The 25,415-nt window shown below is 29.9% G+C and overlaps 3 protein-coding genes across 3 annotated transcripts in view; 2 read left to right on the top strand and 1 right to left on the bottom strand.

Moving 5' to 3' along the window:
* LOC21405632 (isoflavone reductase homolog) overlaps positions 1-5,183 on the top strand; it is a 6,559-nt gene extending 1,376 nt beyond the window's left edge. The window contains exons 2-4 of the mRNA XM_010112123.2: positions 3,681-3,921; positions 4,517-4,720; positions 4,889-5,183. Of these exons, the coding sequence (XP_010110425.1) occupies positions 3,681-3,921; positions 4,517-4,720; positions 4,889-5,058 (615 nt within the window). The 3' untranslated portion in view covers positions 5,059-5,183. The remainder of the gene's footprint in view (positions 1-3,680; positions 3,922-4,516; positions 4,721-4,888) is intronic.
* Positions 5,184-14,694: 9,511 nt separating this feature from the next.
* Positions 14,695-17,285, top strand: LOC21405631 (isoflavone reductase homolog). The gene is made up of 4 exons (XM_010112122.2): positions 14,695-15,027; positions 15,782-16,025; positions 16,389-16,592; positions 17,119-17,285. Exons 1-4 carry the CDS (start codon positions 14,698-14,700, stop codon positions 17,283-17,285), a joined length of 945 nt encoding a protein of 314 aa, XP_010110424.1. The 5' UTR covers positions 14,695-14,697.
* A 2,585-nt stretch (positions 17,286-19,870) lies between these two features.
* On the bottom strand, positions 19,871-23,356 carry LOC21405630 (myb family transcription factor PHL11). The gene is made up of 6 exons (XM_010112121.2): positions 22,955-23,356; positions 22,557-22,633; positions 22,379-22,442; positions 22,185-22,266; positions 21,219-21,288; positions 19,871-20,272 (listed from the first exon to the last, which is right to left on the bottom strand). Exons 1-6 carry the CDS (start codon positions 23,082-23,084, stop codon positions 19,871-19,873), a joined length of 825 nt encoding a protein of 274 aa, XP_010110423.2. The 5' UTR covers positions 23,085-23,356.
* Positions 23,357-25,415: the final 2,059 nt, after the last annotated feature.

Here is a 25,415-nt window from a genome sequence, read left to right as displayed (position 1 = left end):
GGGAAAGAGGGTTGTTACAACTAACATTATGGATCTATCACACCATAATTTTCATTGAGGGAAAGATGATCCCGGCATGGTTTGATTGATATTTTCTTATTTATTTAACTTCTTCAATAGAAGGATTTAAAGCAATATTTTCTTTTTGTTTCAATTTGCTATTTTTTTTAATAAGAAAAAGAACTTACAAAGTAAAGCCATGAAAGGCCGAAAAGAAGGAAGGAACAAAACCAAAAACAATTTAAATAAGAATAATCTAAGAGGAAAAAAAACCCAAAGTTTTCTCATTTTAAAACCCGTCCTATTGTGAGCATGAAATAATTAAAGAAATATTACATAAGAAATAAAATAGATGATTCTCTTACCCAAAAAAAAAAAAAGTGTATGAAGTACTTGTGACAGTAAAGGTAATTAGATATCAAATTTCAAGCATATATATATGTATGTAGGTATGTATTTATGGTATATACTGCCCGTTAGTGCTGTTTAAAACTTATACGTTTCAAGTGATAATTAACAATTTATTGAAGACAAAAATAAACTAAAATAGCATATCAACATACTTAAGAAATTATTACTTTGCGTTTCTATAATACTAGTTAAGGAGGAACGTGCCTGAGGCGTACGTTCTCCCTAGTAACAAAAATATTCTTTTTTTTTAGTTAGTTTTATTATGATCTTTAAGGTAAATTATTTTTGCTAAGTATTTTTTTTAATTGAGAAGATAGAAAATTTTATATTTTATTTTTTGTATAATTTCTTAGCTAACCTTTAAAGAAAGTGTGCCCAATTGTGCTATAATGTTTTGTGAAAGATAACTGAAATTTATTAATTCTAAAGAAGAAAACCAAAAAAAGAAAAGCAAAAGAACAAAACATCAACAATTATGTTGCTATGAGTACACTAAACATTAGAGTAATGGATGACATATGGTTGAGTTGATTTATTGGTTGAAACTAAAGGTGAAGAAACAAATTGATTGCCAAAAATAATATAAAAACAAAAATACAAATATGTCCTTTAGCTGTAAGTACAAAAAGTAAGAAAGGAGGCATTCCCTCTTCTATATAACTAATAGATAGACTAATAGATATATACATACATATATATATATATATAATAGAGAGAGAGAGAGAGAGTGAGAGGGAGAATATGCATAAGTAGCATACAGCCAATAATTAAAATAAATTTGCACAAGTATGACATGTATTTACATATATAAACATAGATTGAAATTATTAATTTCAAAATAATATAATATTTAAAAAATAAATATATCCATGTATTTTAGAAGTAAAAATATATAAAATGTTGTAAAGGGATGATTCTGGATGTATCGTTATTTTTTTTTATTTTATTGCTTACAATAATTTTCTTGTAAGATACATTTTTTTTTATTAAGATTGCAAGTCTATCATTCAAGTAAAATACATTATTTATCTTATTTAAAACACGAAAACAAAACTTTGGACACATTTGAAAAAAAAAAAAAAAAACTTATTTAGTGACACAATTAGTTAAAAAAGTTATTTTAGGGTCATATTTGTGAAAACACTATTTCAAAGGATTGCAAAAAATAAATATATCAAGTAGTAACATATTTAAGAAAGAAAAAAAGAAATTAATGAGATAATTAAAAACATGTTTCATTAAAATAAGGAAAAAAAAAAAAACTCAAACAAGCAAGTATGCAAGTGTAAAATTTCGTTTTCCTCATTCTCTAATAAAAGGAAAAACAAAACTTTGGACACGTTTGAAAAGGTTTTATTTAGTAGCACAATTAGTTAAAAAAGTTGTTTGAGGGTCATATTTGTGAAAACAACATTCTAAAGGAATGTAAAAAATATAAATTTCAGCAGTAACACATTTAAGGAGGAAGAAAAAAGAAATTAATGAGATAATTAAAAATATAATTCATTACAAAAAAAAAAAATAATAAAGCAAGCAAGTAAGCAATTGTGCAAAATCTCATACCCCTCATTCTCGATTTTACATAAGTTATAGATAGATTTTGGGGGAACTTGATGGTTTAAGAAAAAAATTGAACATAAACCCTGTGAAAGGAATCTAAGACTTAAAAAAAAAAAAAAAAAAACAAAACAAAAAAAAAATCATCTTATAAATTAAACCCTGTGAAAGGAATCTAAAACTTAAAAAAAAAAAAAAAAAAAACAAAACAAAAAAAAAATCATCTTATAAATTTAGGTCTTATAGTCATTTCTGATAGATTGCTCATTTTCTGTTTTACATTTATTTTTTTTTGTTTGTTAGGTCGTTTTTCTTTTATTTTTTTAAGGATTTTTATTTTTTGAATTTGTTGGATATTTCTTTTTCTTGTTAAAAAAACTTTTTTTTTTTTTTTTTTTTTTTTGCTTATTATTACTTTTTAAATACGTATTCATATAGAAGTATATAAAAGTGACACGTGTTACTAATTAGTCGTCATTAGGTATACATATCTTGGAGACTAGCTAGTATTCAATGATATCGTCTTGCTTCCATTATCAAATCGAGATAAAAATGTCAATCCAATGTTGGAAAGTTTTCAGGTAGTTTAGCTTTAACTTTTGTCAAAGTCTCATACGTCAAACATTTGAAACAATTTTTTCTTGAATATTTTTATTGGTTAACCGGTCAGCCATTTGACATCAAGCAAAGAATTAATATAGAAATTATTTTTAGAATTTCATTCAAACTTGAGTTTCTATACTACTACTAATAGCTGAACGTTTTCTAGAGAACTGAATAAATTTTCAAAAGATGCTGCAACCTATAACATTGAGCAAAAAAATAAAAAAATAAAAAAAAGATTTAAGCATAAGATTCCCAAAACTTGGAAAGTGATTGTTAGTATAAAAAGAAAAAGACAGCTCTATACAAATCACAAATTTTTTGATTTATAAATAAAAGTTTTCAATATACTGTTAAGTAAAGTTTTACCAGGATCAATTGTTCATTAACAACTTCATTGTCATTATTTGAAAAATTCTTATGTATATATGGACAAATATTTTTAGAATAAGTTAAGAGGACATTTGACAGTTACTCTCTACCGGTGGTTAACCTCATATTTCCTCACGTCCTCTTTCTTTAATTGATTTGCTTACTGTTTTTTGTTGCCATCATTTTTTTTTTTCCTTGTATACATGTATTTATAGTCATAGTCATAGTCAAACGCGCAAGTAGGCAAACAACGGATCCCACTCACATATTCGCTTTACATTGTTTTTCTTCTTTTTTTTTTTTCTTACTCTAATAATATTACGTCACTTCTTTTAATTGACACGATATAATAATTAATGCGACATAATATGTAATTGATACGATTAATTAAAGTGTCATTATTTTATTTAAACAAAATGAAATGAGACAAAAAAAAAAAAAAAAAGACATGAGAGCCGAACATTCTATACCCATGCGGATATGGATATATATCGAGATACATGCACTTGTGATCATTGTGATTTATATACACATCCAGTTTTATATATCTTTAATTTCAATATGGAATAATATATCTAACAATGGGCACTCATGTACATATTGGCACTAACCAATTTCGATCACATATGGCTAATTATTAATATATATGTAATGATAATATATATATATATATATATATATTTATGGACATAACTAATTATTAATTGGTACGAATTTACTACCGTGGTGTTTGGTAGCGTTTCTTGCCTTCGGAATTTGGTATGGATCCAGCGCGAATGGGAGATGCATTAGAGCCTGGAAGAGTGACATTTGATGAGAAAATGAAAGTGAGGAAAGCAATAGAGGACGCCAATATTCCTTTCACTTATGTCTCTGCCAACTGCTTTGCCGGTTACTTTGCTGGCAATCTCTCTCAAATGCAATCACTAGTTCCCCCAAAGGATAAAGTCCTTATTTATGGTGATGGCAATGCAAAAGGTATAGATCAGAGCCTATTATTACTCATGTTAATTATTTTAAATATTGTTGCAAATTATACTTATATATATATATATATTTTGCACATATAATTTGTTAGATAGTAGATGAATAGTTGGCGAGCAAGCTAACTGGGAATTCTTAATTAAGACATACCAATAGTGTATAGATAAACTCTCCAAATTTCTTTAAAGCGAGTACAATCGGATTTGCATACTATTCAGGATTAGAGAAAATCGTAGAACTTAACTCTTAGAGTGTATGAATCTGAATTTTTATCACTTATTCTTAATTAATACCTTTTTAACTAATATAGTTATTTGACTAAAAAAGATATTAATTAAAAGTAAATAGTAGAATTTCAGATCTATATACTTTAAGGAGTATTTGTCTTTTTTTTCCATGAGTATGATATGATGTTCCATCTAGAATATGCAGATATGATGTTCCATCTAGAATATGCAGCCCACTAGCCTTGATGGTTAACACTTTTTATTAGAACTTTTTTTGAGATGCTTATTTATAAACTACTTTTTTTTTCTATATTTTTTTTTTAACGTTGCGCGCTATATGTGTGTATATATGTACTTAACAGCAATTTTTCTAGACGAAGATGACGTAGCAACATATACAATCAAAACAATCGATGATCCTAGGACGCTGAACAAAACGTTGTATCTTCGGCCACCAGAAAACATACTTTCTCAAAGACAATTGGTTGAAGAGTGGGAAAAAATTGTTGGAAAGAAACTTGGAAAGATTACCATTTCTGAACAAGACTTTCTTGCCTCAATGAAAGGTAAAAAGAAGAAATAATAGCCTTGATTTTCTAAGCCTCCATCCATTTCAAGCCACATATATGCTCCAAAATACTTTTTTTTTTCTATATACATACATACATATGTGTATATATATATATCTTCTGATGAAATTCTTATTTTTCCTTTCTTGAAATTTATTCATGCAGATTTGGGCTATGCGGAGCAAGTAGGAGTGGGACACTTCTATCATCTATTCTACGAAGGTTGTTTGACCAACTTTGATATTAAAGGAGAAGAGGGAGCTGAAGAGGCTTCAAAACTCTATCCAGAGGTCCAGTACACTCGCATGGATCAATACTTGAAAATCTATGCATGAGACTTTTTTTTTTTTTTTGATGCATGAGACTTTAATTAAGTCGATTTCTACAAATGTATGGAGCTTGGTATATTAAAAACAATAATAATAAAGAAAGAAAAGAGCGAAAAGCTTAACATGATAATTACAAAGATGAGATTTATTTTGAAAAACAATTTTTATTGTTTGTTTTCTTTGATCTAGAATTTACAATATTTGTAATTGCATGAGAAATCAGGGCTCAATTATATATATATATATATATATATATTGCACATATTTGTCACAAGTATCTCGAGCTATAGGGAAAAGAACAAATTATGAAATTATAAAATGGCGTTCTAATTAAGAATCGTTAATTAGGTACGTACAGAAAGTAGATAATCATGTCTACAAATTGTGCGAGGAGTTGGACGTTGATTTGTTGGGGTCATTATGGGATACCATGAAATAGATAAGTAGTTAGAAAGAGAATGTATGATAATTATTCCTATGCGTCAAACATTTTAAATAATGTATTATCATTAATTAGTTTGAAATAATCTATGATCATTAGTTTTGTTTTTTTTTCAAAGTCCCATGCGTCAAACATTTGAAATAATTTTTTCTTTAATTCTTTTAAAGGGATTTTTTTTCTATTGGATAACTAGTCAAATATTTGAAATCAAGCAAAGAAATTGCAATTATAAAGCAATTAAAGTACCCCGTCCCGTAGAATTTATAATCTATTTAACAATTGCATTCAAACTTGGGTAATTCTAACATACAACTAACGGCTGAAAGTTTTGGAGTACTAACTAATATTTTCAAACTCCATTGTCATTATCTGAGAAATGCCTATATATGGACAAATATTTTTAGACTAAATTGAGAGGACATTGACAATGACTCTCTGCCGGTAGTTAACCTAATGTTTTCATCGTTCTCTTTCTCTAATTCATTTGTTTACTTTAAATTTTGGTTGCTTTTCCTTAATTTTCTCGCATACATTCTCAATCTTGGAACTGACAAACGGTTCAACGTATCTAGCTCACATATTCACTGATCTGTTCTCTATCATAACATGACAATTTTCTTCCAAAAAAAAAAAAAAAATGACATTTTTTTTCAACTTTCAGAAGATAGAGGATTCAAATTCGTCATCTTATGTTGAGGTAATATGAAATTAAATTGACACGATTAATTAATATTTGAAGAATATAATGAGAACCGAACATTCTATTTCCATGTGGGTACATACCTTGAGATACTTGCACTTGTGATTGTGATCCATTTATACAGATGTCGGGTATTCTATATATTTAATTTCAAAAGCATATATATATATATATATTAAAGTGAGATCAAACCAAATATTTATATCTACCCATGAGCACTCATGTACATGGCACGTCACAATATGTACACGTTAAATTAATGTTCATGGTTACATTTCCTTATACATTAGTTATAAAGTGGCAAAACATACAAAAACTAAGAAAAAAAATGTTGATAACCATCATTAAATTTTAATTAATCCAGAAAATTTTGGGAAATATATTATATAGGACTATTGTCAAAGTGTGATAGATTAGTTGATGACAATCATTAAATTTTATAAATAGACTTATTACCTTAACTATATATTTGGAAACTGTAAAGGAAAAAAAAAAACAAAAAACAAAAGAAGAAGAAAGTAATTATTATGACTCGAATGTTGTACGTAGCGTTTCTTGGCTTGAAAATTTGGTATGGATCCAGCACGAATGGGAGATGCATTAGAGCCTGGAAGAGTGTCATTTGATGAGAAAATGAGAGTGAGGAAAGCAATAGAGGAATCCAAATATTCATTTCACTTATGTCTTGCGAACTGCTTTGCCTGGCAATTTCTCCCAAATGCAATTACTAATAGTAATGAAATTCAAAAAGCTAACATAGAATGTTAAAAAAAGAAATAAAATAAACAAACTAACAAACTTGAAGTATGGGGTGTGAGATAACACATAAGCCATATGGAGAAATCTTGACCATTGCATTTAAAGTAAAAAAAGAATTGTTTAATGTGAATCATTAGATAATAAGTTGAAGTACAAAATCTCATTCACACTATTCTCCCTTCTTATATATCTTATCTTATATGGAGTTTGATATATGAAAATGATGACGATAATGACGACGATGATGACGACGACGATGACGACGATGATGATGACGATGATGATGATGACGACGACGATGACGATGATGACGATGCTGACGATAATGATGATGATGATAATAATAATAATAATAAAATAAAGAAAGACAAAGGGTATGTTTGGTAGTGATTTTTTGAGTCCAAAATCAATTCTCTAGCTATCCACAGCTGAAATTTGTGATTGGTAAAAACTATAAAAAGTGATTCTTAAAGAATTTTTAAAGAATTTACAGTCAAAATCAAAAGCAGCCTAAAAACAACTTGAGCTTTTAGATTGTGCGGCAATCACCTTGAAGTATAATTAATGAAACTTTCATAATACTCATAATACCCCTAGAATCAATACTTGTATAATTATAGTTTACCAAATACTCAGATACTTTTTATAACAGTTGTTTTTTTTCCGGAACAACTAACAACAATTTTTTTAAAAAATCTACAGCACTACTAAACTGGCCTTAAGAATGAGAAGCTTCACATATAATTACAAAGATGACATATATTTTGAGAAATAATTTTTTTTAGTAGATATTGTCTGTCTTCTTTGATCTAGAATTTACAATATTTGCAATTGCATGAGAAATCAGAGTTCAATGTAACCCCATGGCCATGGGTTATATAACAATCTTTTTTCTATAGAAAATTTTATATTGGTACCTTGTGTTTTAATATAATTATCTTTTAGTATTTTGTGTTTTTAAAAATAATTTTAAATTGGTATCTCAAAGTTTTAGGAAATCATTTTTTAGTATCTTAAGGTCATTTTTTGGAATGTAAAATGTCAAAGTTACCTTTCTCATTAATTAACTAAAAATCTAATAATAAATTTAGAAAAATCCTTTAAAATGTTTTATATATTTTTAAACTTAAAAATAAAAATAATGCTTTAAATTAAAAATAATTTTTTAGAGTTTTTTTTTAAATTATTAATTTTTGGTAAAATAATAAGAAGGTTAAATTTGAAATTTTATATCTTAAAACATGATCTTAAAGTACTAAAAATAATTTTTTAAAATATTAAAGTATCAATTTAAAATTATTAAAAGTATGAAGTACAAAATATTAAAAGACAATTATGTTATAATATAGGATACTAATATGAAATTCTCTTTTTTTTTTAATTACTTTTTCGGCCCGTGTTAGGTTTCAGGGGAAAGCCCACTCATATTCAGATTTGATCCTTTTACGTAAAACAAACCGGTTTTTTTTTTTTTTTTTTTTTTTTTTTTTTTTTTCTCATATAAAACGTGGGGTTGAATTGATTTTTTTTTAGGAAGAATGAAATTGAATTTGAAACTAGTTTTTCAAATTCAGACAATAATATTATGATTTCTAAAAACAGAAACACACAATTTTGGAAAATTGAAACTAAGAAATATATTTATGTATTTACTCCTAGACAAATAGGATAGAATTGTAGTAACAAGAGACAAAAACTCAAAAGGATAATTGCATGCATTCCTTTATTTTATGGCCGTTTGGTATATGAATTCAAATCAAAGTTTTTAATTATGACTTTTCAAAATCAAATTTTTTTTTAACAAAAATAACTATAAGAAAACCAAAACTATTAGATGCATTATATCAAAACTCATATATCAAATATCACCTTAAAAATTCTCATATGTATCAATGTTTTGCTGATGCCCCAGCCACTTGCCATATTTTCTTGGCTTGTCCCTCCGTTTTTTTTGACGGAGAAAGATTGAGAAAGAAAATTCTCATTCCTAATGTCTTCTTGTCTTTTCGTTCTCACACTATTTTAGGCAAAACAAAAGAAATGTTATATGGACTGATACGAAAATTGTTTAAATAATGGTATTTAAGCTATAAAGTAAAAGGGTGAATATATATCCTTCCCATCGTTAAATACAAAAGAGATATTCTGTAGCGTTTGGTTTGAGGGTTCTAAAATCAGAATTATGATTCTAGTTTAAATTTTTGTTTGTTTATAAAAAGTAAAAAATGATTATGGTTCAAGGTTTGAAAATCAGTGTTTGGTTTGAATAGTTCTGATTTAAGGTTTGAACCATAATGTGATGTTTTAAATTAGAACTACCATTGATTTTAAAACTACCTCTTCCTTAATTTTAGGTAGTTTAAACCCCTGATTCTTATTTTAATTTCAGAATCATGATCGAACCCAAAACCATAAATTATGGTTATAATTCCAAAACTAAAATCAAAATCACCCTGATTTAAACTCTTATATCAAACGGAGCTTAAAGTCCAATTCATTTTCCTTGAACGTTTAAATTTGTCAATGATAAACAAAACTAGATGATTAAGTCATGTTCTATAATTTTGAACAATAGACTAGACATTTTTAGACGTAAATTCCTACTCTTATAATTATAATGAAGGACAAAAATAAACTAACAACAATTCTCAAAAAAAAATAAAGATAAATAATCTGCCCATAATCAAGTTATCTCAAAATTCAAAGTCGTAGAGAGGGAAAAAAGTTTATAATCCATTATTTTTAAGTAATGGATCTTGTCTCAATAAGATCGTTTCAGTTAAATTCATATGTAAGAAAGAATAACATATCAAAGAAAATAAATATGTCTTAATTAAGAAGCATATCAAAGAAAATACATATGTCTTAATTAAGCAGCATATCAAAGAAAATACATGCACAATAAAGCATTAAAAAAAAGATTTACAGTTTGATATGGTGCGTTTTACCTCAAAGAAAAAGAAAAGCATACAAAAACATATATGTAAGAAAAAAAGTGCATACACGACAAAAAGAGAAAATTTCAATTTAGTACTGTGTGTGTTCTATCGAAATAAGAATTTAGTATCCTGTTTTTTTTTGATAATTTTCTGCGAGTATCTCTAGGTTTTAAAAAATCTTCTTTTGATGGCTTGAGTCTCTTTTTTGGGATGTGGAATGTCACTTCTACCTTTTACTTGCCCAGAATTTATTATTTTTACAAACATTTTAAAAATTTTAAAAAAACCATATAATAAAAAAAACAAATTAAAAAGTCTAAAATCTCTCTCTCTTTCTTCAATTTCTGTGTTCTCTCTCGACAATTTCTCTCTTCTTTCTCTCTTTCGATTGGCAAGACCCAGCCACGACAACACCAGCCTGGCGACCTAGTCCCGAAGACCCCAGCCCCATTGCGCTTAGCCAGGCATCATCGTCTCTTCTCTCTCTGGCGAGCCCAACTGCAGCGACGCAGCCACAAACAAGCCTGACCCCACCCCTGCAAACAAAAGTAACCAAACCTAGAAAAAAATGGCGGAAAATTAAGTGTCGAGGGCCGAGCTGGTAGCTTCGTCGCTGAGCTGGTGGCTCCGACGAAGCTTCTTTGGCGAGAATCAAGGGGAAGCACCTATGGGTTTTGTTCCCTCGTCTTTGAGTCTACAGGGACCAGAATCACTCCGATTAGAGGTCAAAGGACGGAGGGAAGATTTGGGTTTCTCAGCCCCTTTTTCTGACGAGTACACCTTCTTCCAGCGATGATGGCGATGGCACAGTACGGTTCCGAACTCGGCTAGATGAGAGCTTTCCAACGAGTTGGAAGGTATAAAAAACCAATGCCAAATGGGTTACCGGAGTATGTGGCCACGCGCGAGGAAGAAAGAGGGGGGAAGAGAGAGAGAGAGAGAGATGAAAGAGTTTTTTTGGACTTCTTATTTTCTAATATATTTATTATCATTTTAAATCAGATATGAATTCTTCTTTTAAAAGAAATTTATGCCTAATTTATTTCACTGATTCGAGTTTGGATACAGTAAAAAGCTCTAAAAAATAATCAAATTTAACTTTTTTATTACAGTAAAAAACTGTCACATAAAATCACATCTCAACTCGAATTAAAAACTCGATTCAGCGAACTAAACGAGCCCTCAAATTTTATTTTTATAGATTAAAAATTTTAGGCAAATTAAGTAAATGACATCCCAAAAAGGACTCACGGTATCTAAGAAAATATTTTTTAAAACATCGAGATACCCACATGAAATTATTAAAAGTACAAAATAACAAATTCATATTTGGATATAATAAAAGGTACCAAAATAAAATTTTCCAAAAAAATACAATAATATTACAGGAATCCCTCTCTTTTTCTATCAAATTAAAAGATTATTATTACTTTCCATCTAAATTTTAACAGAATTTTAATTGAGAGGCTAAATTTGAGTAATACTTTCTAAAAGGAGGAAAGTTCGGAGATCTCTTATGAATTCAACTCTTTTAAAATTATGTGTAATGTGTATTTAAAAAGAGGGCATAGAAAGTAAAAAGAAGTGCATGAATAGTATTATACGAAATTTAATTAGAAATTATTATAATATTTTGTCCTTATTATTTCATTTTTTTTTTGTAAGTTTTGTTAATTGCTACCCTAATCAAATTGTTTCTTGTTCCGTTTTTCTATTCCTTTTAATTTGATTCCTTTGTTTTGTGTTAATTTATACTATATTTAATCAAAAGAAAAGGAATTTTACATACTATATTTAGAAAGAATTATAGAAACTAGGATAAATTTTATTTTTGCCCTTAAGTTGTGGCCTCTTTATCACTTTATTCTCCGAACTTTAAAAATTTTATGCACACCCCTTGAACTTTGAAACGTTATTAACTTTACCCCTTTCTGTTAATTTTATTAACGGATTTGATGGCATTGCAATTATTGGAGGGACAGTTTAATAGATTATTTTCATAAATGCCATATAAAGTATGTACCATATTTAAAAATACACCTTAATTTATTAAAACATATAAAAATGCCCCCTAACCTATAAAAAAAATGAAAAAATAACGTGGCATGCCATTAAAAGTTAATAAACATATTAAATTCGAATAAAATCAAGAAAAGTGATTAAATATATAAAAATAATATAAAACAATATAAAACACTTGAATTTGAATAAATTAATTTTTTTAAAAATCAAAACAAGAAAAGAGAGATTTTTTTTTTCAAAATAAAATAAATATTGACAAAAGAGGAAGTTGGTTTTTCAAAAAAGAAAAAATTTCCTCTTGACTTTTGGGTTTTTTTATTTTAAAAAAAATATTTGATATTTAATTTTTGAATTTCTTTAAAGTAAAGTGTTTTATATTTTTTATTATTTTATAAATTTAATCACTTTCATTGATTTCATTAGAATTTAATATGTATAATTAATTTTTAATGGCATCAATAAAATTGTTATTTTATTATTATTATTTTTTTGTAAATGAAGAGTCATTTTGATATGTTTTCATAAATCAATGGGCATTTTTAAATAAGGTGCATATTTCAGTACGTTATTAAATTCGTTAATAAACTTTATAGAAGGAGCAAAGTCAATAACATTTCAAAGTTCGGGGGTGCACAGACTAATTTTTAAAGTTCAGGAAGTAAAGTGATAAAGAGACTAAAATTCGGGGGTAAAAATAAAATTTATCCTAGAAACTATTATTACTTTTTGTCACAATAATTAAAAATTTCGTCCTTATGCTCCTTGGCCAGTTGGCCTTGGCATAACCTACCTGTGCATCAATCACATTAATTCTTGATAAGAAGTTAGCAATCACGTGGTTGTTGAAATTCCACAACGTGATGAGGAATATATGCTAGAGTAGCTGCCAACGTATTGGCAACAACTCGAAGAACACCTACTCCTGTTTTCATGCACGACCAAACGTCTTCTCGAGTTACGGGATCCAGCTCCATTTGTTGTATGTAATTTGTTTTTGTAATGACTATGCACATGTTATATAATAGCATTATAACTTAAACAGAAGCGTCCAATAAATAATGCAAAACTCAGTACTCACGTGGTAGTTACAGAGAGAGAGAGGAATTAATTCAAATTTTTATTTAGTTGCATAATTTTTGAACTTAAATTTGAATTTTGGGTTCATTTTAATTCAAAATTAAAGGTTTTATAAAACTTATCTCCCCGGAAGGTTTCTTGAGTTCCAACTCAAAATACTGTGCAATATTAAACTTATATTTTCACTCACATTTTTTAAAATCCCATAGTTATAACAATGTAACAAAACATTAGTTCAAACATTATTCCCTATTAGACCTTACACCGCAGTTTGAACTATAAAAAATTAACATATAAGGCGCGTTTAGAATTCGTTCCAAAATGATTTTGTTTTTTGTATGAAAATGAAAATGAAAACGTTTTTAATTTCAGACAGAAATCATTTTTGAAAATGCATTTAGTAGTTTTATCAAGAGATTGTTTTCAGTGTAAAAACATCCATTAATGTCTCTCTTTCTCTCTCTCTCTCTCTCTGCTCGAGAGAGGAGAAAACGAAAATAAAAAATGAAAAACGACTAAAAGTCATTTTTTATTTCTCTCTCATTTTACACTAAACTAAAAAATCTTTTTATTTCCGTTTTTTGTCTTTATTGCGCCAAACGCTGTTTTGAAAACGTTTTCATTTTTTTCCTCAAAAAACGTGAAAAACATGTTAGGTCCGTTTTTAACCCGGTGTCACAAGTGGTGTTACAACACTGGTTGTGACACTGATGACAGTTAAGTATTTCGAATTGTGTATTCAGTAAATAAATTTGCAGAGACTATGTAGAAAGATAATAATGATGCAGAAACAGTAAAGACACACGAAAATGGTATCGTAGTTCGGTGCGCACACTTACTCTGCGGGGTCACGCCCTGACAGTGAACAATCTACTAAGATAAAGAGAGTACAAACACCAATCGGTCTTACACACTCAAAGACTCCCTCCTTGATGTTGTCACTGCTGTGGAGAATCCTCTTAGTGGCCTTGTCCAGCGAGCACCACTCGTCTTTAAAAAACTTTCTCCCGAAAGCAATACGTTCTTCTCCCGAAAAATCACCTTTTATTTTTTCACTCAACAAGCATCAAAGCAGCCTTTTGCTGCAAAATTTTTCATTCCAAAAGCTCTCACGTTTCTGTAAAAAACTAGCACTTTCACACGTTTTTCAGAAACCAAAACCACACATATGTTCTGCCATATATCCCTTTTCTACAGGTTCTATTTTCCTCCAATAAAAATGTCCACGTGCATCACCCTATGACCCCAAAATACTCACCCCACATAATGCACAAAATCAGCCACCGTATAGCCCTTTTTCCACACATACAACCAAGCTCTAGCCTGCAGATTACAAGCAATGAATTCCCCCTAAAAGTCCACTCTTCATTTTTAGCAATCAAATCCTTTAATTTGCAGTCCATAAACATTACAACAAGACTTTCTTTAAGAGACTCACCTATTTACTGTGCCAGCCAAGCTTACCACTAATTTGCAACCAATTTGCCAAAAATAATTTTCAAACAATTTGCCCAAAAATAAGCCAACATAAAATGCACTAACAAAATAAAAATATGATCAATTCCAAATACGACCTTAATTCTAACCTACATTCGAACCGTAAAGGGAACAAAGCCTATTTATACACATGCAAAGTGTTATTGCTCTTCACTCTTGACCCAACAAAACAACCTAAAACCAATTAGATCCAGCTAGGCATAAGTAACATGGCAAAGAGCAAGGTTCTTGTGGTGGGTGGTACTGGCTACATAGGCCGGAGAATTGTGAAGGCAAGCCTAGAGCAAGGCCACCCAACCTATGTCCTTCAGCGGCCGGAGATCGGACTCGACATCGAGAAAGTGCAAATGCTTCTTTCCTTCAAGAAGGAAGGAGCTCATCTTGTGGAGGGCTCGTTTTCCGATTATAAGAGCCTTGTGGATGCAGTGAAACGGGTTGATGTTGTGATCTGCGCCATGTCGGGAGCACATATGCGGAGTCACAACATTCTGTTCCAGCTCAAGCTTGTGGAAGCTATCAAAGAAGCAGGAAATGTTAAGGTAACTTTTTAAATATTACGATTCTTTTTTTTTTTTTTTTTTCCTTTTTCTTTTCCTTATTCTCTTCTTGTGCCACCATAGCAAGTGCAAAAAAATTATACCTTAAGCTCACATCCCAGTTGAGCTTGACAAATTCCGGAGGAGGGGGAAGCCGCGTCATGTCTCGTCTTCCTCCCATAGGGACCTGATGAACCAGGACTAAGACCCCTGGAATTCCTCTAGTATGCAAAGACAAGGAATTTTACAAACAAGAAGCATGGACCGAAGTTCTCAGTCCAAGGGACGACGTTCCTCCCAAAAATTGTCCAAAACTCAACAATTAACCATGAGGACTTACCACCACCTTGCCCTTGAATCAAGAAACCCTGCCATCACCGTTTTTCGGCCTAAACAACCTCGACCTATTGCCAAATATGCATGCCAATTCCGCCAAAGTGGCCAAGTTGTATATCACGAAACCTCCTAAAACCAAGCCCTACATAACACATCCCACGCCCTTGAGAGCTAAATATGTATGTCGACTTTTTTTTTTTTTTTTTTTTCTTCCAAGTACTATATCGACTTGTTTATATCCCTCCATGACCAGAAGCACCAAATTCAAGAATCCAACAAAATTACTTTGGCAACAAATTAAATGAAATTGTGGACTGTAATTTTATAAGTAGATCATTTCTTAGCTTTACTATTAGATATTTGGAAATTGTAGGAAAGAAAGAAAAAAAAGTAAAAATCGACTCGAATGTTGTTTTTGTAGCGTTTCTTGCCTTCAGAGTTCGGCATGGATGTAGCGCGAATTGCGGGACATGCAATGGAGCCTGGAAGAGTAACATTCGATGAGAAAATGACAGTGAGGAAAGCAATAGAGGACGCCAACATTCCCTTCACTTATATCTCTGCAAACGGATTTGCTGGTTGGTTTGCCTGCAATCTCTCCCAAATGGCACCACTTTTCCCCCCAAAGGACAAAGTCCGTATTTATGGAGATGGCAATGTTAAAGGTACTGAAATATTTTTTTTTCCGGAAAAAAAATACAAATTAACACTGAAAAATAAAACGAAAGCTTTTAGTTACAGCAGAAGTTGTGATTAGAAATGTGAACCTTATGACTGAAAGTAAGTCGCAATTTTTCTTTTTGGTGACTGTTGTGATCACAATGATATATTTAGCATTGTTTCTTACTAGAGTACGTAATGTTATATTGTGTTATCCATTATTAGTTTCAAAAACCATCACTACTGGCGATAAGTTTTGAAATACGTACTCTTATTTTTTTCATGTGATTTTGCATATGCGCGCGCGCGCGTGTGTATATATATATATATATATATATATTCTATTTATGTGTATATTATCCATGCAGCTGTTTTTGTGGAGGAATATGACGTAGCAACATACACAATCAAAACAATAGATGATCCTCGTACTTTGAACAAAACCCTGTACATTCGGCCACCGGAAAACATTCTAACTCAACGACAATTAGTTGAGAAGTGGGAAAAATTAGCTGGAAAGGAACTAGAAAAGATCTTCATCTCGGAAGAAGACTTCCTTGCCTCCATGAAAGGTAAATTTAAAAGGAAAGGCAATAATCTTAAAGGCAACCTCTTCATTTTAAAGTACAAATTTGTTAGAGAAAATTATACTATTACACTCTAAACTATTCATTTTTTACATATGACATCCAAAATTTTTAATTTTGACAAATTGCATTCTAAATTTTTAAATAATTAAATAACAATCGATCAAGTGTAATAGTTGACGGACGTTATCAAATTAATGATTCAGGATACAAGATTCGCGTGTGATCTAGTTTAAAAATTGGCAAAGTTTGTCTTTCATGAGCGAATCCATGTCTCAAACCTCAATTTGACGATGCCATCGGCTTATATTGGACCTAAGTTACTACTGATTTTAAACTTAATGACTCAATTCCTCAAAATCAAAAGCTTAGGGAGTATTATGAGAAAAAAAAAAAAAAGGATATGTGGGTACAATTTATAACTCAATTTGTGAAACTAACCTAGTTTAGAATACTATTAATTTTTCTTCCAAATGTTTTAAGGCGTTTTGCTTTTCTCCTGACTATGCAGATTTGGATTTCATAATGCAAGTTGGAGTGTCACACTTTTACCATATTTTCTACGAAGGTTTTATGACCAACTTTGAGATAGGAGAGGAAGGAGAAGAAGCTTCAGATCTTTATCCAGAAGTCAAATATACCCGGATGGAAGAGTACATGAAAAATATATCTGTGTGATCATCAGAATAATATTCCCTAGAAAGTTGCCATGGGGAGGATGATGCAATTAATAAATAATTTTAAGGCCAGTTTTATTTCCATGTTCAGGAATAATATGTGTTCGGAAGGGCATTTAAATGTTAGTGACAAATGTTTGTTGAAGTTTGATTCTTTTACGAGAATCGGAGAAAAATCCAATGACGAAAAGCGAGTTGCCTTTATTTTATAATAAAATAAAATAGAATTGATGTCATGTGCACTGTTTAACTAAACTTGTTCGATTAATTTCAAGCCACTTGTTCTTAGTATATACAGAGACAGGGAAGTGGGAATAATTTATCTGTTCAATACTGATAATATTCTGAATTCCCTTCGTACCAGAGAAAAAATTGAACAAAGTCTTTTTACACACTTTTTTTTTTTTTTTTTTTTTTTTTTAAATATCATGACGCACTAACATGGTCGTAAAGTTCGCTGAGATTTTGATTTTTTGAAAGTCCTGAAATTTTTTCCACCACAAAATCAGTTTTTGTATAATATCAGAAAAATATCAAAAATATTGCTAAAAATATCTATGAAAATATCGATGTCAAAATATTGGTAAAAATATATGTAAAAATATCAATATCAGGGTATGCATATAGTGAAATTTGGGTAAAAATATTTCGGAAAGTTTCAAAAAGTTTTGGAAATAGAAATATCAGTCTTTTAAAGTTTTTTTTTTTAATTTTTTTTATTGTATCATATACATTAACAAATCTATACGTGACATGCTCATAACTGTATTCACCAGTGTCACGGTACTAATATTATTTGAATTAAGATGAAATTTCAAACCTCATGTGAGTCTTATAAAACTTCATTTTGATATTGAAAAATCTAATATATATGAATTTTTTATGTAAAATTTATTTATTTATGTATATTTTTAATGTTTATTCTATCATAAAATATTAGAAGTATGTTCTGATATAAGTTTTCATAATTTTTATAATTTTTTCTTATATTTCCATCAATATCAGTATTTTCTCTGATATTTTCGTAAACTTAGAGTATCGATTTTCTTACTAATACCATTATTTTCATCCTTGCACATTAGCTTTTAGCTACCGATCATTGTGCCATCTATGAAAGTTAGTATATATTTAGGGCATGTTTAAGACTTGTAAATAAAAGTACTAAGAAATTGATAATAGATCAAAAAATATGATAACGTGATAAGAATAATTGTTGATCATTCATTTTTGATAATGTTGACTTGATAAACACTCCTTAAAAGTGCATGTCTTATTTTTATCTATTACTCTTCATTACTACTATTTTTAGTTAAATAACTATATTAACAAAATGGTATTAACTAAGAGTAGGGGTAAAAGTAGTAAATTCAACAATTTTCTCTAAATTTAATTTTTATCTAATTAGAAATAATCCAATTTTCTTTCTAATGTTTACTAACTTATAAATAGGAAGCTTACCAATATAATTACTAAATTTCATTTTACACACGAATAATTATTGGCCGGCGTCTAACATTGTCGGAACTAATTGATTCATGGTCCCTTTATTTATTTATATTATTATTTTTTTCTGAGGTTATTTCATTAGCGAATGCTTGTTCTTCGTTGTCTTTCGTTTTCATTTCTACAAAAGTTAAGAGCGCTGCTGTTGCTTGCTGTAACTGGGCGACAAATGTTGCTATCTCGCACCATGATCCTTTGAGGGTGGGTTTTCAATAAAAGTCTTTATTCAGCCAACCAAACAAAAAAAAAAAAAAAATTTGGTATTCATTTTCTTTAAGAAGGAATCTATACGAAGGGAACTTGTCATTCTTTTTTCTTACTTTCTATATTGTGTGGGATGCACCAAAATTCGTACCATTAATTTTGTGTAAATAAATTATAAACAATGATCAGATAGAATCAAAAGCATTTCCAAAAAAAAAAAAATAAATAAATAAATAAATAAAAGATAGAATCAAAAGGAAATCAAACATCGTACGCTCTTCAATTAAAGGATAGCACATCTGCAACTTCTTGAGCAAAAATTCGAGGATTTCTTTAATTTTCTTTTCACTAAGAATATGGTAAAGTAACGCTAACAGAACATACAAAGATTTTTTTTATTAAGCTGTTATATATATATGGGAATTTTTCTAATATCACATAGTGTCATTTTCTGACCATTAGATTAAATTAAAATTACATTAGACTAAAAAAACAAACATAATAGCTGATTTTTGATACAAATCTAACAGTTGAAAATAGAGAATTATTGGTAGTTTTATTTTTTTAGTCTACTAGAGAAGCTCTCATTCTTAATATGTATAATTATGTCAATGATTTGACTAATTGGATTTGGTAGACATATATATATTTTTTGATATGTTAAATATGCATGACTTGTTCAATTGACAAATGAAGAGACATATTTATCTTCCAACAAGATGATTATTCTGATTGACATTGAGACATATTCATTTTATTCAACCAAAAATGAGCAACATATTGAAAACAAAATGTTAATTAGATATAACTTAGACCAAGAAAATAATAATAATAATAATAATATGCACCTATAAGGTAAATAATGGTCATCAAAATCTTCTATGATCTCCTGTATGAAAGCATTTTGGGTTCCAAATCAAGTCCACGTGCACTAACAAAATCAAACCCACCTTTGGTATTCAAGTCAAAGTGTATGGTTTCTTTGAGCTTAGTATCTTCATCAGTTTTTTCTCTGTTTCCCTCTTGGTAAATGTTGAAACTTGTATCACTCTCTTTTCTATAAACACCATTCATCTCAATTATGCCACTCTTTTGATCTACTTCATTCATGTTCTCCATGAAGTTTGATAGGGCCGAATTGAAGTCTGTCAATTGGGCTTTGGCTACCTCTAGATTACCCGGCCCATTCATGTCAAGGGTCAGGCTGTTTTGGGCCTTTTCTAGTATGGCCTGCAAGTACTTCCCTTGGGCTTCTATTCTCATTTGCAGTTTCTTCTGAACCTGCTGGCATAAATGATAGTTTTAAAAATAGCCTACCTAGCACTTGAAGTTGGGGCATAACACAGAAATCAGACCCAAGACTTTAATACAAAACAAGTAAATGAATTTGGATTAATTTTTTTTTTTAGCACTGAAAATGTTTATGAAAAAACTGATTTTGATTATTTTATTTACTGTCAATATCACATTGATTCAGTATTAAACAAATCATCATTATGCATACTGTAAATACAATAATAATTTGGTAATTGCAAAAGTTACTAATTAGCGTTTTATCGATGAAATTCATTTTAAAAAAAAAGTTTCTATGTAAAAGGTTAAGTCCATGAATTATTGTCAGAGTAATTTTGTAATTTATAGTTTGTCAATTTTTTTTTTTTGAATTATTACCCCTGGTGCTCTATGAATTTTGAGGTCATTCCCAATTTGCCCTTAAATTATAAGAACTCTCACTTTGCCTACTTAAAATTTGAAATTAGTCCCGTTTAAGCCATTTTGTAACAATTTTTGTTAAAATCAAATCCGGAAAAAGGGATTAAGTGTGGTTATGTATTTTTTATATGTTGCTTTTAACATATATTTAAACAGAAAGACTATATACCTGTATTACTCTTCTTTTTTTTATCTATATTTAACAAAAATCTTAATAAAATGGGTTAAGTGAGAAGAATTTAAAATTCAATAGACAAAATAAGAGTTTTTAAAATTCAGATAATAAATTAAGAGTGACTTTAAAGTTTAGAGAAACCCGATGATAATAATTCTTTTTTTTCCTTGCTATTACAAATTCGGTCTTATCTTCAAACTGTAAATGCTCGTTAATTTTCGTATATCTCTTTAAGTCGAATTATATGCTTACCACTGGTGGCCAAGCACTGCCAAAACAACTAAGTACACAAACACGCACATATATAAATATAGTAATTATATCTAAACAATATTATACCTCAAGCTGCTCTTGTAATCTTTTCTGTACGTCAATCTGAAGCCTTAGCGCCTCTGCGATTGGGATTTCACTGATGTATTATAGCACTATAATTAGTGTCACGAATTTGGCAGAAAAATATGAGAAAGAAGAAAAATAAAATTCGTTTTACTTATGAGAATTAGCTAAAAAAAATCTCAACAGCGGGGCTTTCGGTATGGTCAAAACCCTACTTTTATATTATTTACTCTCAAAAACTATATATACTTTTATATTATTTACTCTCAAAAACTATATATATATATATATATATATATATTTTGTATTCTTGGTTGAGTATGTGATATGTAGAACCCTTCAAGAACAGTGTCGTTTCTCTTCGATGTCCTTAGTGAAGACGTAATTGTAGATTTGTAAGATCAAGTTGCTCATACATATGAAGTTGGGAGGTTTGGAAATTTGAAAAGACAAAAATGAAAACAAAACATCAATACCATAATGTTTGGCAAAAGATTTGGTCAAAAGACCGGTCCTATATATAATATGTTTATATGTATATATATATTTTGTGATATTGAATTTATCCTATATAACAAATGATTTTTTTATTATTTTAAAAAGAATAACAACAAGAAACTTATTTGTACCACGCGTTTTCAAGTCATTTACTAATAAATGGACAAATGTTTTGCTACAGTTTTACTTCAACATGCTATAACTATAATATGTAAGACTGATTACAGACAAAACCGATGGCCAGCAAATGACTTGTGAACAGAAAAAGAAAAGCAATAAATGTTACTTAGTTTAAAACAGAGAATTTCTTAAGAATCCTATGGAAACTTTTGCCAAGTTTTAGAGCTACCACAAGAAAGTCCAAGGTATAGCAATAAATGTTCGGATGAACAGTTTTTTTTTTGTTTTTTTTTGTTTTTTTTAAATTAAAAGAAAAAAAATCCAAAAATGAGAAAAATCGATTTCACCTACCTGTGTTCTTTATTATCACCTCTTGATGAAGTTGTACTAGTAGTCCCTGAGGAATGATTGACGAATTGTGCATATGAACAACCTGCAATTAAGAAGTAGAATTCCTGTCTCAAGATTTAATGAGAAAAAAGAAAAATAATTTTATTTCGTTTTATTATTATTATTTTTACTTAAATGAGAAAGTGGGCTCTCACCACTACTCTCCTTGCTATGTTCAGCAGAATTCTGTCTCCGCACCTGTTGTCCGAGTCTATACTTCTGCAAATTCCAAAATTTGATCACTTTTTTTTTTTTCTCAGAAGATGACTAATTTGTGTTCAATTTAAAAGAAGAAAAACTTCCAATTACAAAAGAAAGACACAAAATAAATACCTGTAAATGGCTTTTCAAATGGTACAATGTCAAGCCCTTCAAGCCCATTAACCTCAGCACAGACTTTGGAGTTGCTTCTGAAAGCATAAATCAAATTTGGACGATAAACACATGCAATTGAAGAAAACACTAATTAATAAATATTTTTTTTCCTCTTTTTTTTTTTTTTTTTTTTTTTTTTTTTTTTTTCCTTTTTTTTTTTTTTTTTTTTTTTTTTTTTTCCTTCAATGCATTATAATTGCGTTGTGCCAGTTATTAACTTAGATAAAAGTTCCCCAGATAAAAATAAACAACATCAAATTATATAAGTGAGCATTCATAAATCCAAACAACACAAAAATCTCCTTTCTCAAAAAAAAAAAAAAAAACCGGAAGAGACATAAAATAATTGAACGTACTGTCAGGGCCACCAAGTTTAGTAACGGCGTCAACAAAGCGGTCGTGAAGATCAGCCGTCCATCTCAGCCTGGGTTTTGGGTCTCTCGTCATTACAATCCCATTTTCGTACTCGAAATTCCTCTCCATCATTATTAGAGCCACGAAAAAAAAAAAAAGAAAACAACCAGACTTTCTCACCAGCCAAACAGAACTGATCCACAACTTATACTCTTAAACGCTTTCTAAAGCTATCGAATTCGGATTAGATTCTTCTGGGAAGAAAGAATTCAGCTTTTAAAAAAAAAAAAAAAAATTGGGTTCTTGCTTTTCCAAAGGGTCCCCAAAGCTACAGGAATAACAAAATTTCAGATTCCCCGCAAGGAAAAAAAAATTTTGTTCAAGTCATTTTGACTTTATTTAGCGACAAGATTCATGAATTATATATATACACACACAAACACACATTTTGTATTATATATTTCTTTTACGAACATGAAGAGGAATCCTCGGCGACGAATCTGAAGCAAAAGCATGATGGGAACAGAAATGAGTGAGCGTCGGATTGCGGGACTTTTGACTTTTTGTGAGATGATCGACGGCGGAGAAGAGAGGGGTGACACGTGGATGCCAGCGTGGAATATTCGCCGGCGAACAAGGGGGTGGGGAATATTCGAGGAGTCACGAGGCGGGAGTATAAAGACAATAGAACTTAGAAGAGGGCATGTGGGATGGGAAGAAAAGGAAGAGGAAAGTGGGACCGGGGATGGGAGTGGGGTCCAGCTAAACGGGGACGCGTTTCGGTGTCTCCGCGAGCGACGGGAGGCTTGGAGGTGACCGAAGAATATTCGTTTCCTTCTGCCGGTGGAAAACTAGTGGGCCTGCCATCATGACTTCCCTTTGTTCTTTTCCGGTTTTTGTTTTTGGTTCTGCTTGGAAGTTAATCAATCCTCATGTAATGGTGAATATATTGTCCATTGTTTGTGTGAAATTTTGGAAGAACGCTATAAAAAAACCACCTTACATTTGGACCATAAAGTTAAATTAGTTAAAGCTTAAATCAAAGGTCAACAAAACGTGATATGAATATGAACTACAAAGAAGTTGTAACATGAATTCAATAACATATAAAATAATGGTATGCCACCTAAATAGATATGTCAATCTTATTACCGTTACATAATCGGTTTAATTTATGCGTGTTTCGTAACGTGTCTTATTTAGTCCGTTAAAATTTTATACTGTGCTCATATCCGTTTAAGAATAATCAGAGGCCCAAGCACATATATGCCTGTACTTTTTACTAAATTATCAAACGAATTATTTAATTATGTTTATGTATATATATGTATATATTTTAATTCTTGAAAAATATGTACCATTAACTAATTAGTATAAAGCTATATAATAGTAATGAAAACAATTGAATTCATCGCGTATAAATCAATCAATTATGCTTAATGAGTCGTACCGTGCTCCTATTGTGCTTATCATTGTATCATGTTGTGTTAAACTCACATACTTAAAATTATGGGTCTAACACAACTGACTATCTCGTGTCGTACTTAGTATGGCTCGTCAATATCTCATGTCATGACGTATCCGGTCCAAAATTGTTCGTATTTGTCAAGGGGGTTCAACCCAATTAAAACTGGTTCATGTACTAATACACAAGAGTATGTGCAAAAATGATTCTTTTTAAAATGCGTTTTTACTAAATGTATCTGGTATTGTTAAATTAATTGAAAAAGATAAATCATTAATTTATTTTGCCTTAAATCATTGGTTAACTTGGTGGTAAAATATTAATGAATTTTTGTTAATTACCGGTTAACATTGGTGAAATCAACATTAGTGATTTACCACCAATATAAATAAATCCGATTTACCACTAATATCAATTTATTTATTTATTTTATCTTTATTTCGTCTTTAAGTTCCAATCAGTGTCCCTCCGACCGCTCGCCCTTGCCCCTTGTCGTAGCCGAGCCACCCTTGTAGACGCTGTAGATCTCACATAAAAATTTGAGCTTGCAACCAACAAGATTTCATTGAACTTAAATGTAGTTGCATGTTATAGTGATATTTGTGACTAAACTATATAAAACTAGAAACTTATGTATTTAAAAAGTTTATCATATCTTAGTAGTAAAATTGTTTTCTCTATGTACTGGATGTCACTAAAATTTAGTTTTGATTCTTTTTCTTTTTTGCAAGTTTCAATTTTAGCAAAAATAAAGAAAAAGCAAACTATATTAATATTCAAATTGTAATAAATGAGGCTATTCGTAGACGACACAAAACATTAACCGCTTACATTAGATCCCAAAGAATAAACTCACAAGTACAAATTGTAGAAAAGGAATATAAAAAAAAAATCCTAGGAGATGACTTTAATGTATATTTATAACTATAGACCAATGATCACGATAAAAGTTAAATTGGATTCTCATGATTATGTCTTCTCTCTTAAGTGAAATAATC

The sequence above is a fragment of the Morus notabilis genome, unplaced genomic scaffold, assembly GCF_000414095.1.
Source record: "Morus notabilis unplaced genomic scaffold, ASM41409v2 Scaffold15, whole genome shotgun sequence".
Taxonomy (NCBI): domain Eukaryota; kingdom Viridiplantae; phylum Streptophyta; class Magnoliopsida; order Rosales; family Moraceae; genus Morus; species Morus notabilis.
Note: the sequence above shows the minus strand (reverse complement) of the source record. Positions and strands in the feature narration are given on the sequence as shown.

What these genes read in the sequence shown, in the direction of transcription:
- LOC21405630 (XM_010112121.2), bottom strand. Translation starts at nt 23,084, where the DNA reads ATGATGGAGAGGAATTTCGAGTACGAAAATGGGATTGTAATGACGAGA. An exon ending in ATTTGAAAAGCCATTTACAG is followed by an intron (nt 22,443 to 22,556) that starts GTATTTATTTTG and finishes TGGAATTTGCAG; the next exon opens with AAGTATAGACTCGGACAACA. An exon ending in GGTGATAATAAAGAACACAG is followed by an intron (nt 21,289 to 22,184) that starts GTAGGTGAAATC and finishes ATAATACATCAG; the next exon opens with TGAAATCCCAATCGCAGAGG.
- LOC21405631 (XM_010112122.2), top strand. Translation starts at nt 14,698, where the DNA reads ATGGCAAAGAGCAAGGTTCTTGTGGTGGGTGGTACTGGCTACATAGGC. An exon ending in TGGAGATGGCAATGTTAAAG is followed by an intron (nt 16,026 to 16,388) that starts GTACTGAAATAT and finishes TTATCCATGCAG; the next exon opens with CTGTTTTTGTGGAGGAATAT. An exon ending in CTTCCTTGCCTCCATGAAAG is followed by an intron (nt 16,593 to 17,118) that starts GTAAATTTAAAA and finishes CTGACTATGCAG; the next exon opens with ATTTGGATTTCATAATGCAA.